This window comes from Mobula birostris, chromosome 16 (assembly GCF_030028105.1).
Source record: "Mobula birostris isolate sMobBir1 chromosome 16, sMobBir1.hap1, whole genome shotgun sequence".
Classification (NCBI taxonomy): Eukaryota; Metazoa; Chordata; class Chondrichthyes; order Myliobatiformes; family Myliobatidae; genus Mobula; species Mobula birostris.
The window spans coordinates 58220170-58233748 of record NC_092385.1 but is presented as its reverse complement, the minus strand read 5'-3'; the positions used below and the strand labels follow the sequence as shown (position 1 = coordinate 58233748).

Genomic DNA, 13579 nt, shown 5'->3' with positions numbered 1-13579 from the left:
AACAAATTTAAATTGCTTCATGCAGTTTTTCATCCACTTAAGATGATTTGTTGGAAAATCATACAGTGGGCAAAGACTCCAGCTGAAAACACAAGGTGGAAAAAAGAGATGTCATGACCTTCTTAGCAAGTTCAGATATTTTTATCATCTCAGTCATCTCGTACATTTGAACTGATAGATTATCATTTTTATAAAAGCGTGAAATATTTCATATGGTTGCAGAACTCAGTTCATTATTCTAATCCTTATTTTAATTATCTTACTACTTCCATTAAATAAAGATGCTTGCTAAGATTACTAAAGAGTATTTTCATGATTTTATTTCATTATATACTGCTTTCATAATCCCGTTTTCATAATATCACTTGCTTTTGTAGAAATTCTACTGGATTAATTTAACTGAAAATGAAGAAATGTAATTTTTATCAACACTGCCAACCTTGTGCAGATGCAAGTTACATTCCTTTATTTTCAACTTATAGCACCTGGTTTAGTACATTGAAGTGTGGTTGTGGGTGAAACCAGCCAGCATGAATAGAGATCATGAGAGTCCTGGATCGAGAGTCTCAGCTATGATATCTTTCTTGCTTAAAATCCTTTCAACATCATTACCTGAAGAACAACCCCAGGCGAGGTATTGGAATATGGTTTGTACCTTTGTATTAGCCAGTGCTTACATCAAGGGTCCCGAAAACTAGGAACATGAGTCCCTGAAAATGAGTCTACTGCTGTGGAGCAAGTTCAGCATTATGGCAAGTGAAGCCCATCCAAGAGCCCAATGGCTGCAAGGCAACAATTGCTCCTGAACCCGATGGTGTGGGACCCAAGACTCCTGCAGTTCCTCCTGCTGGCAGCAGTGAGAAGAGACCGGTCAAAAGCAGGCACACGCCACTGAAAACCTATTTGTTTTCCGCTCTCATCCTAAACTATGTTAATCTTGCTCAAAGCTTTAATCAGTGCAGAGGAATGGAGCCGATCATGAGCTCGTGATCCGCCTTTAGGAATCAATACAGAATACACCCCCAGCAATGGCCATAGCTGCACTCTCTGCTCTCATCCATGCCAATCCCTCAGGAGATCACAGGACATATTGTGCATTGAACTGGTGGAAGTATGGGCATTGCCCCCAAAACAACTGTTGGGGAATGTTCTGGGAAGTATATTTCTTCCTCTCCTCCTACTTGGACCCTCATGTAAATAATGAATTTTTTAAAATCAAACACTTGTAGGACTTATTCCTAATATTCTGGTATGCTTTCTTGACAATATGAATCAACTTTATGCATCAGGTTTCAATTGTGTATAGCATGGCTACTGACATTACAAAACAACCACTTGAAAGGATAATTGTTCTTTGAAAAATGACTAACCATTAACGTCTTTTAGATTTTTCTTGGCACATTTATTGCGAATGGATTTCTCCAGAATGCCGTAGTCAACAGGCTGTTCCTTAATTTTTGGGAAGAGATCTGACACAATACCATTGAAGAGCTTCAGATCATCTTGTAGAAACTTGGGTACATTCACGTCACGGATTGCTCTCAGACATATCAGTTCCTAAAACACAGCAGAGCTTTTAGTTTAAAGAAACATGGTCAAGACTTGCATGATATAGGGATTTCTTTAATATTTATTTTGGATCTATCCACAGTTTAATTCTATATGGCTTTTTATCTTCTATTCCTTCTTGCTACATGTTGGAATTAGAAAGTTCTTTACATCAAAGTTAATGAGGATCCAGACTTCTTTCCATAGTTTTGCCTTGAATCACTTTAAATAGAGATAGGTTTAAATAAAGATCCATTGCATTAAACTGCTGAGCACTGAGATGCTGATCTCACAGAATGGACATTGATAAAGATCAGTAAGAAAGACTTGGGCTGTCTCTGACACCTCTGATAAGCAGCGATAGAGTAGCATTGATATGGGAGAGGGTTCAAGTAATGGGGGAAATTTGAATATGTTAATGAACCTATATGCCTCATATTTTAGCAATCATCTTCATATGATAACCACAATGAGTTTCACAAAGCTCAGGAAACTCAGCAATGAAGGAGAACTTGGAAATGCTTTCCAAGCATGGCTTGTGGGTCAGAAAAAGAAGTCCTTCTGTGATCCTGTAACCTGCAAATATTATGCTTGGTAAATGAGATTTATGGCTATTTATATAGAATATATAAATATATAAGTGTATAAACCCGGCTGGTGGCGTAGTGGCATCAGTGCTGGACTTTGGGTCGAAAGGTCCCAAGTTCGAGTCCAGCCGACTCCCCTGCACGCTTTCCATCCGTGCTGGGTTATGAGCTGGTGATCTCTTTGGGAACTCACCTGGCAGAAGGCAAGTGGCAAACCACTGCTGTAGCTTGCCTCGTACACGGTTCCCCACTACGCCAGAGAGGCATGGAGGGAAATCGTCCGCCAACTGTAGAAACTCCAGATGTGACGTACCTTTCCTATATAGAATATAGCATTAATGGTAAGACTCTTGGCAGTGTGGAGGATCAGAGGGATCTTGGGGTCTGAGTGCATAGGAGACTCAAAGCTGCTACGCAGGTTGACTCTGTGGTTAAGAAGGCATATGGTGCATTAGCCTTCATCAATTGTGGGATTGAGTTTAAGCTGAGAGATAATATTGCAGCTATATAGGACCCAGGTCAGACTCCACTTGGAGTATTGTGCTCAATTCAGGTTGCCTCACTACAGGAAGGATGTGGAAACCATAGAAAGGATTCAGAGGAGACTTACAAGGATGTTGCCTGGAATGGGGAGCATGCCCTATGAGAATAGGTTGAGTGAACTTGGCCTTTTCTCCTCAGAGCGACAGAGGATGAGAGGTGACCTGATAGAGGTGTAAAGATAATGAGGGGCATTGATTGTGTGGATAGTCAGGGGCTTTTTCCCAGGGCTGAAGTGACTAGCACGAGAGGGCATAGTTTTAAGTTGCTTTGAAGTAGGTACAGAGGAGATGTCAGGGGTAAGTTTTTTTCTGCAGAGAGTGGAGAGTGCGTGGAATGGGCTGCCAGCGGTGGTGGTGGAGGCGGAAATGATAGGGTCTTTTAAGAGACTCCTGGATACAGTCGGTAAAGGGAGCCGAGAAAAATAGAGGACGATGGGTAAGTCGAGATAGTTCTAAGGTAAGGACATGTTCAGCACAGCTTTATTGTGCTGTAGGTTTTCTGTGTTTCTATTTATTTATCTATCTCTTTGGGATGTATTTCCGAATTGCCCCCAGAAACTCCAGCCATTGCTGTTCTGCTGTCATCCCTGCTAGTGTCCCCTTCCAATTAATTTTGGCTTGCTCCTCTCTCAGGCTTCTGTAATTCCCTTTAACCTACTATATACTGATAACTCTGACTTTAGCTTCTCCTTCTCAAACTGCAAGGTAAATTCTATATTATGATCAGTCCCCTAAGGGTGCTTTTTACCTTTCTAATCAATTTCAGTTCATTGCACAACACCCAATCCTGTGTAGCTGATCCCCTAGCAACCACGAGCTACTCTAAAAAGCCATCTGTGAGGCATTCTAGAAACTCCCCCTCTTGGGATCCAGCACCAACATGATTTTCCTAATCTACCTGCATTTTGAAATCCCCTACGACTATCATAACATCGCCCTTTTGACATGCATTTTCTATATCCTATTGTAATTTGTAGCCCACATCTTTGCTACGATTCAGAGGCCTGAAAACAACTCCCATCAGGGTCTTTTTACCCTTGCAGTTTCTTAGCTCTACGCACAACAAATCTACATCTTCTGATCCTATGTCACCTCTTTCTAAGGAGTTGATTTCATAGAGCTATCCCACTACCTCTGACTACCTGCCTAACCTGTCCTGTGTATCATTGGATGTTAAACTCCCAGCTGTAATCTTCTTTCAGCCACGATTCAGTGATGCCCATGATATCATAGCTGACAATCTCTAACTGTGCTACAGGTTCATCTACCTTATTCTGAATACTGTGTGTATTCAAATATAACACCTTCATTACTGAATTCATCACCCTTTTTGATTTTGTCTGCTTTTTACATTGCAACTCATCCCATTGACTGCAATTTTGCCCTATCAACAGCCTGTCCTTGCCCCATCCTTCTGCCAAATTAGATTAAAGCTTCCCAAACACCTCCAGCAAACCCGCCTGCAAAGATATTGGTCCCCTACTTGGGTTCAGCCGTAACCTGTCCCTCTTATACAGGTCGTACCTTCCCCAGAAGAGATCTCATTGATCATGATCCAGAAATCTGAACTCCTACCCCCTGCATCAGTTCCTCAGTTACACATTTATCTGCCAAATGGTCGATTTCTTACCCTCACAACAAGCTGGAGGAACTCAGCAGGTCAGGCAGCATCCGTGGAAAAGATCGGTCGACGTTTCGGGCCAGAACCCTTCGTCAGGACTGAAGAGGGAGGGGACAGAGGCTCTATAAATAAGGTGGGAGGAGGGTGGGAAGGAGAAGGCTGGTAGGTTCCAGGTGAAAAACCAGGAAGAGGGAAGATAAAGGGGTGGGGGAAGGGAAGCAGGGAGGTGATAGGCAGGAAAGGTGAAGAAGGAATAGGGGAAAACATAATGGGTAGTAGGAGGTGGAACCATGAGGGAGGTAGTAGGCAGCTGGGGGAGGGGACAGAGTGACATAGGGATAGGGGAAGGGAGGGGGAGGGAATTACCGGAAGTTGGAGAATTCTATGTTCATACCAAGGGGCTGGAGACTACCTAGACGGTATATGAGGTGTTGCTCCTCCAACCTGAGTTTAGCCTCATCATGGCAGTAGAGGAGGCCATGTATGGACATATCTGAATGGGAGTGGGAAGCAGAGTTGAAGTGGGTGGCTACTGGGAGATCCTGTCTGTTGTGGCAGACGGAGCGGAGGTGCTCGACGAAGTGGTCCCTCAATCTGCGTCAGGTTTCACCGATGTAGAGGAGGCCGCAACGGGAGCACCGGATGCAATAGATGACCCCAACAGACTCACAAGTGAAGTGTTGCCTCACTTGGAAGTACTGTTTGGGGCCCTGAATGGTGGCAAGAGAGGAGGTGTAGGGGCAGGTGTAGCACTTGTACTTACAGGGATAAGTGCCAGGTGGGAGATCCGTGGGGATGGACGTGTGGACAAGGGAGTCGCGGAGGGACCGATCCCTGCGGAAGGCGGAGAGGGGTGGAGAGGGGAAGATGTGCTTAGTGGTGGGGTCTTGTTAAAGGTGGCGGAAGTTGCGGAGGATAATGTGCTGGATCCGGAGGCTGGTGGGGTGGTAGGTGAGGACAAGGGGAACTCTGTCCCTGTTGTGGTGGCGGGAGGATGGGGTGAGGGCCAAAGTGCGGGAAATGGAGGAGATGCGGGTGAGGGCATCATTAATAACAGCAGAAGGGAAACCACAATCCTTAAAGAAAGAGGACATTTGAGATGTCCTGGAATGGAAAACCTCATACTCAGAGCAGATGCGGCGGAGACGGAGGAACTGGGAATAGGGAATGGCATTTTTGCATGTGGCGGGGTGGGAAAAGGTAGAGTTGAGGTAGTTATGAGAGTCAGTGGGCTTGTAGAAGATGTTAGTGGACAGTCTGTCTCCAGAGATGGAGACCGAGAGATCGAGAAAGGGGAGAGAAGTGTCCGAGATAGACCAAGTGAATTTGAGGACTGGGTGGAAGTTAGAAGTAAAGTCAATGAAATTGACATAAACAGTACTTCCAAGTGAGGCGACACTTCACTTGTGAGTCTGTTGGGGTCATCTATTGCATCCGGTGCTCCCGTTGCGGCCTCCTCTACATCGGTGAAACCCGACGCAGATTGAGGGACCGCTTCGTTGAGCACCTCCGCTCCGTCTGCCAAAACAGACAGGATCTCCCAGTAGCCACCCACTTCAACTCTGCTTCCCACTCCCATTCAGATATGTCCATACATGGCCTCCTCTACTGCCAATGATGAGGCTAAACTCAGGTTGGAGGAGCAACACCTCATATACCGTCTAGGTAGTCTCCAGCCCCTTGGTATGAACATAGATTTCTCCAACTTCCGGTAATTCCCTCCCCCTCCCTTCCCCTATCCCAATGTCACTCTGTCCCCTCCCCCAGCTGCCTACCACTTCCCTCTTGGTTCCACCTCCGACTACCCATTGTGTTTTCCCCTATTCTTTCTTCACCTTTCCTGCCTAACACCTCCCTGCTTCCCTCCCCCCAGCCCTTTATCTTCCCTCTTACTGGTTTTTCACCTGGAACCTACCAGCCTTCTCCTTCCCACCCTCCTCCCACCTACTTTATAGGGCCTCTGCCCCTTCCCTCTTCAGTCCTGATGAAGGGTTCTGGCCTGAAACGTCAACCGATCTTTTCCACGGATGCTGCCCGACCTGCTGAGTTCCTCCAGCTTGTTGTGAGTGTTGCTTTGGCCCCAGCATCTGCAGATTATTTTGTGTTTATGATTTCTTACCCTCACTGGAATGTGGCACAGGCAGCAATCCAGAAGTTACTACCCTAGGAGACTTGATTTTCAGTCTTCAACCTAGCTCCCTAAAATCTCTCCTCAGGACCTCTTTGCCTTCCCTACCTATGCCATTGGTGCCAAAATGTACCGAGACTTCTAGCTGCTCACCCTCCCCGTTCAGAATGCCATGGACCCAATCCGATACATCCCTGACCCCGACACCCATACCACATGGGTGTCTCTATTGCATTCACAGGATCTCGTCCCTATTCCTCTAACTATGGAATCGCCTATCATTACTGCAGTCCTCTTCACCTCTCTTCTGAGCCTTAGCGCCAGACTCCATGCCATAGACCCAATCATTGTGGCTCCCCCCCATTAGGTCTTTCCCTCAGCAGTATCCAAAACGGCATATTTATAATAGAGGGGAATGGCCACAGGGTACTCTATACTGGCTGCCCTCTTCCTTCTGACAGTCACCAAGTTACCTGCCTCCTGTAACCTAGGGGTGACTATCTCCTATTTTCCACTTCCTGAGTTTCCTGAATGACCTGATAGTCATCCAGCTGATAAATTAATCCAATTATTTATTTTTAAATTTTGTATATGAATTTTTAGACAATATCTCAAAATTTTGTTGATGATTTATGAATTCTTTAAGAGTAAATTTCCATTACCTGAACTACCACAAAGTGTTGGCACAGTGGATATTCTTATCTGCTTTCCACATACAGCATATTTATCAATGTTTTTCAATATACTTCCAGATATCTATTATCCTTAAGTGTAAATATTCTGATACTTTATTATTGCAAACTCTTGCTATGCATCATAGCTAAACATTGTACATTTTTTATACAGTAGGTGTGTTTTCTATGTGAAATGCACTCTATATACTAATGTCCCTTTGCATATAAGCCACTCTTTGCTTGATTCAATAAAACTTGAAGATTTTATACTGTATATAATATTCTTTAATTATTCTAGCTTTCATCATGTTTACATTATGTTCCTAGCTAGTTCAATACACATTCACCATCTGTTCATCAACACGAAATTCATTCTGGTGATCTCTTATTCATATATAAATTACTTTGTGAACATTTTATTTTAGTTAAGAAGTCTGTCTGTATACTAATGAATGGCCAATATGTCATTGCTATCATTTTTAATCATATACACTGGATTCCAGTTAACTGGAACACTTCAGGACCAGTGCATGTTGGCCCAATTAAGTGGGCTACTCCGATTAGCTGAAATTTCATGGAAACAGTTAAAAAGGTATAAAAAGGACATATTATCATTTAGCTGACAAATTGTGTATTTAAATGAAATAGCGCAGGTTAGAACACCATCAATACTGCTACAGTATTATAAAATTGTGTATTGGTTCCTAATAGTCATCAATGGAGGAATTCATTCAGTGTACACTGCCATGTTCTTTTGATTGACTGTAAATTAACAAAATCAGTGCAGACACCTAGTGCAGATAATGGAGTGATTTCATACAATGCTTTCGATGATTGCTTCCTATAAATCTTCATTTTCATTGTAACATTCAAGACTATTGCCGACACCTTCAAATTCTTTGTAGTTCCTAACTGTTGAAGTAGTGTCTTATTTTCACTCCTGGCCATTTCTGGCACCTCCAAGTCTGAATATTTGAAACCGCAGTGTGCAAAATAGTTCTAAATTGTCTTACTGCTTATTTTACACCATCTATCAGTGACAAAAATCTTTGCTTTTTGAATAGAGGAACACACAACTGACACTATTTAAAACTGTTCACTCTAAGCACAATATATTGTCTAATGGTCACACAAATGCTCACAACTGACACCAGTTAGACACTGTTCAGCAACAGTCCCCGTCCCAATTAAACGGCACAGTGCACCAAAGAAATGAAGGGAATTCAGGTATTTTTTGATTAGTTTCTGTTCTTTAAGAGTTGTCCCAGATAAGCAGCTGTCCCAATTAACTGATGGCCCAATTAACCATAATTCACTAAACATAATACACAAATTATAGAATGACTATTAATTTATGGTCACAAATAGTTATTCATTTAATACTATACACTGTATACCATATGAAACTATTTTGTAAGATTAGTAGTATATTCCTACTATTATCTTTATGCAATCACTTTATTCTTTTAATAATAAGTTATTATTTCAATTAATCTATGTACTAGATTAACAATTATGCATCTATCATTCTATATTCAACATGGCTGCCTATTTTGTAAAATATGATGAACTACTTCCTCATTTTAAAATAAATACTCTTTTCCAGTGGATCTTTCACCTCATCCATATCGGGATTCTCTCTCTTCAGGTTCCCCGCTGCAGAGATCACAGTTTTTACAGCTCTCATTCCAAAGTCATAATGATCCTAAAGCAGAGACAGTAATTAGTCATCAAATTAATCTTTGACAAACCATGTGGCTTTGTGTTCAGCTTGTTCATGTTGGAAGCGCTATGGAGCTTATAAACATTGTTAACATTTCTCTTGTTTCTTCTATTTGATCGATAAACTCAGTAGACAACAACATAGGAACTGTATGTGATGAATGAAACATTTTGTCCTTCAGATTTCCAATGTCTGCTGGAAATCTGAAGAGCAAAATACTGGAAATACTCAGCCACGCAGCTTCAATAAGAGGAGCAGAATTAATACATCCTATTCTGATATTCTGAAACATTACCTAGTCCTAGCTTGATGGTAGCTACTTGCCATGTTGAATGTTTCCAGCATTTTTTAAAATCTTATTTTCCCAATAAAATGTGGAGGAAAGCTCAGAAATTAGAGAATGCAGAAGGGAAAAGATTAAGTATCCCTTGTCTCAGCTGGTTAAGGTCAAGAGAGGAGAGCAGGGGCATGTAATGTCCGTACTGATTCAGCAGACCTTGTCTAACACTGTGGGGCCAACCATTTAATATTATACTGGTGATGTCAGGGCAGGGAGTTACATGTCCTGAGAAAACTGCAATGGCCAAAAGCCAAAATGACACATGGTGATGAGTTACAAACTTCTCTAGTGTTTTTTAAATTCTAAATGCAGTGAATGAATCTATGTTAGTAAAAGACATTGTTTAGATAAATGGGTTCATAGAAATGAAAGATTGTCAAGAAATCTTATACTTATGGTCTTCAATGTAAATAAAAGGGTACTGTATACCAAATCAAATTTGCTTAGAAAGCAAAGAAAACTTTTTCTTCAGATAACCCAGCATATTCTTAGCCATGGTCTCAGTAAGGAAAGATTAAGTGGTCAAATTGTAATAATGATACTTTAGTTTGAGACTGTTAATTTACCTGTGAGCTGAGTTGCTCGCTGGACAGTTTGAAGGTTGTGGTGATTTTCTTTGCAAGTACTTTGGCATTGCTGAACCCAAAGGAATACAGAGAAATCTCAGCGATCATGGCATAGTCAGGAACCATCATTGCCACGGGCCTGAACAAAGCCTAAACAACGGGAAACATTAATTTCCAACAAATCAGTGAACATACATTCCACGTAACTGAACATGAAATATTCTCAGACAGGGATGTGTTAAACACTGCTTGAATAATAATTCCTCGTAACATCTTGAGAACACAGGACTAGTGGCATGGAACAATGCAGGATGTGTATTGAAAGTAGGAATTTCCAGAGATATGGAGTTCAGGCCAATATATTTAACACAAAACTTTGCTATTGTTTTGTTCTACATCTATTTCCAGTCCAGCAGACTGACCATTAGGTGAGAGTTGTTGTGGTTGGAGGTTACAGTGGGATTGTCCCAGGTGCTCTTCAGAGAAGCTGATAGGAGATGAATCAAAGTACATAATCAAGGAAGAGATTCTGGAATTTAAGATCAAACAATGGAATGGATTTCAGCATTGAAGAAAAAGTGAAAGGAGAGATTGAGTGAGATAATGGGATTGAGAGAAAGAAATTAAAGCAGATGATCAAGATTTGGTTAGGGGATTGGTGACAGGAAGCTCGCACAAAGCTTGGGGAGGTAATCCTGCACAGAGTTGTGAAGAGAAACCATAAGTAGCTGACAGAAGGCTTCTTTGAGGCTCATGGATGATGGATACTCCACAAATTAATCTCCAATAAAAGTAGTGGAAAGAAATGACTTGCTGGATCTAGTCATTCTTTGTCTTGCTGCTGTATTTTTCCAACTTTGGGAACCCCCTCCAAGTTCCAAGTGTACTCTAGAAGACTGGTATAAAAGTGATTAATTAATTTCTGAGATGGAGCCTCTCAACACAGATATTGTAAAAAAACCATCTAACCTTTCAACACAGATATTGTAAATAAAACGTATAAGCAACCCAACTCCATCACTCGCACTATTATTTAAAATATCTCAATGCGTCTGACTTCTTGTGAGCTCATCAGAAACTCTGCATCTTAACCTAAATTCTATTCCCCAACCACTTAGCAAATTTCTTCAAGATTGTTTGTTATTTCCAGTACACAGTGTAAAGGAGAACAAAAATAATTGTCAATCCAGCCCAATGCAATCAAAATGAACACAATAAAATACAGAACACAATAAATATAAATATATTCAATAGCTTACAGTATATACATAGTCCCTAAAGAGACACTAGACACAGGAGTGTCTATACATAAAGTGACACTGACAGAAAATGATAAAGTGGAGGCGGCTGAGGGTGGAGGTGTTGATCAGCCTTCCTGCTTGGGGAAAGTAACTGTTTTTGAACCTGCTGGACCTGGTGTGGATGCCATGGAACTTCCTCCCTGATGGGAGTAGGACAAACAGTCCATGAGCAGAGTGGGTAGGATCCTTCGTGATGTTACTGTCCCCTTTCCAGCACCTTGAAAGAGTGCAGAGAAAAATTACAAGGATGTTGTCAGAACCTGAGTTATAGGGGAAGGTTGAATAGTGTGCAGAAGAATGAGGGGAAATTTGATAGAGGTATACAAAATTGCGAGGGGCATAGGTAGGGTAAATGTAAGCAGGCATTTTCCACTGAGGTTGGGTGAGACTACAACTACAGGTCATGGGTTAAGGGGGAAAGGTGGAATGTTTAAGGGGAACGTGAAGGGGAACTTCTTTACTCAGGGGTCGGTGAGAGTGTGGAACAAGTTTCCAGCAGAAGTGGTGGATGCAGGTTGGATTTCAACATTTAAGAGAAATTTGGATAAGTACAGTACATGAGTTGGAGGGGTATGCTCTGGGTGCAGGTCAATGGGATGAGGCAGATTAATAGTTTGGCATAGACTAGATGACTGTTTCTGTGCTGCAGTGTTCTATGACATTCATAGACCTGATGAGGTTTTTAAATCACAGTCCATTAGTTTCATAGTCACCATTATTAGCACTAGCTTTGCTCTTATTCTCAAATTAATTGTTTAAATTTAAACTCCCCAGCTCTATAGAAATATTCAAATTCAAATCTCTGAATCCATAGTCATAGAACTTAGAAAGAAGACCAGTAGACCAGTTTTATCCAGAGGGTGGACAAAACCTGAACTGTCTCTTCCATGAGTTGGCTCCCGCAACTGTATAATTTTTACATTGAAGGATATTTTTAAACTTTTTAAACTGTTTAAACTTATTGTGTGAGCTGAGCCAACAACCTTCTAATCCACAGGCAAATATGCAACCTTTATACTATAGCTGGCACCTTAAGTCACATTGAAAGTGTAATGGCAGAGAACTGTTATTCGAACAAAATTTAGAAGAAACCTTCAGAATTATCAATACACTAGGTAGTGGAAAGTAAGATGCTAATTCTTTATTGAAATGGAATTAAGGTACAAGTATGTTTATTGCACATTTTCACTTTAATTCATCTCATCCTGCCAACATACTCTATGACATTACTGGCTTTTGTTTTGTTTCAAATGGTACAAGTGTACTAACTAAATTGGATAAATGTCCATGGGTGAAAACCTTGCCTACCTTAAGATTGTCAGGTAACTCTGTACGACCTGCATAGCCAGGGTTCATGGTAATGAAGACAGCACAAGATGGTATCAGTGGAATCTCTATACCTTCAAACATGAAGCGTTCAACCTGTAAAGATAATTTGGGCAATGAGGTAAATTTCAGAGATAAGACTCCGACATATTTACTTTTCAATAAAATTTAATAATGGAAATATTAGTATACTGTATAGTAATTTTTCTGTCATTTTATCATAACATAATTATGAAGTAATATTGTGACGAGAGACTGGGCTAGGATAGTTAGGATCCAAGTGCTGGAGTATCCGAGATTAGAATTGAGACATGAGACTGAAATAAAGACAGGGTTCTAAACTAGATGCTAGACGAGAATCCAAAGTTGAGCTGACAATTGAGCACCGAACCTCAGTTCAGGTGCTCTTTAAATATTAAAATCCTGGCACAAAAACATGGCCACCAATAAGCAGGGCAGGCCTGAATCTTTAAAGAGACGTGCCAGTTATCCATATTCTGAGGAGTTAGAGTGTTTAAACCCCTGAGGCTGGCGCGGTCAGGTGATCTACAGTTGCAATGATGACAGTCTTCCCCTTGGAAGGCAGAAGATCTGTGACAAAGCCCATTGAGATGTTCATCCATAGTTTGTCTGAAACAGTTAGAAGGTGAAGGAGCCCTTGAGGGTGGGTGCATGGCTCCTTGCTCCAGGCACTCACCTTGCATGCCTGCATGTAGTGTCGGACTTCTCTCACCATTTCTGGCCACCAGTATCTTCTGATGAACTGGCAATCCCTGGGTGAGCAGTCATTCTTGATGCACGTCCCCATTGAAGTACCTGAGACCTGACAGAACTTGGGATGAACATATGACCCAGAGGACCCTTCTTAGGAATCTCCCCTTGCTCCTGGGCCTTGCAAACAAGTGCATCGACTCCCCAACAAATTGGCACTACCACCTTAGCTTGGGGCAAAATACTGGTAGGCTGCTCCTCTCTTTCTGGTTAATTGAACTGACAGTACAAGGTATCCGGTTTCTGATTCCTTGACTCTGGTCAATAGGCAAAGATGAAATTGAAGTAGTTAAAGACAAGATACCACCTGGCCTGCCTGGAATTCAGTCTTTTGACCTTCTGAATACAAGCCAGGTTCTAAATACAATAAAAAGGTTCTTGGCCCTCTGAAGCCAGTGACACCATTCCTCCAAAGCCAACTTGACCACGAGTGGCTCTCTATTTCCGATGTC

At 41.7% G+C, this 13579-nt stretch overlaps 1 protein-coding gene across 4 annotated transcripts in view; it reads right to left on the bottom strand.

The window, feature by feature from the left end:
- The window catches only part of dnah1 (dynein, axonemal, heavy chain 1), a 379457-nt gene that overhangs the window by 176761 nt on the left and 189117 nt on the right, over nucleotides 1–13579 (bottom strand). For all 4 annotated transcript variants that reach the window (XM_072280693.1, XM_072280695.1, XM_072280697.1 and 1 more), the window contains 4 exons: nucleotides 12339–12452; nucleotides 9730–9879; nucleotides 8719–8805; nucleotides 1371–1557 (listed from right to left, as the gene is read on the bottom strand). In XM_072280693.1, the coding sequence (XP_072136794.1) occupies nucleotides 1371–1557; nucleotides 8719–8805; nucleotides 9730–9879; nucleotides 12339–12452 (538 nt within the window). The remainder of the gene's footprint in view (nucleotides 1–1370; nucleotides 1558–8718; nucleotides 8806–9729; nucleotides 9880–12338; nucleotides 12453–13579) is intronic.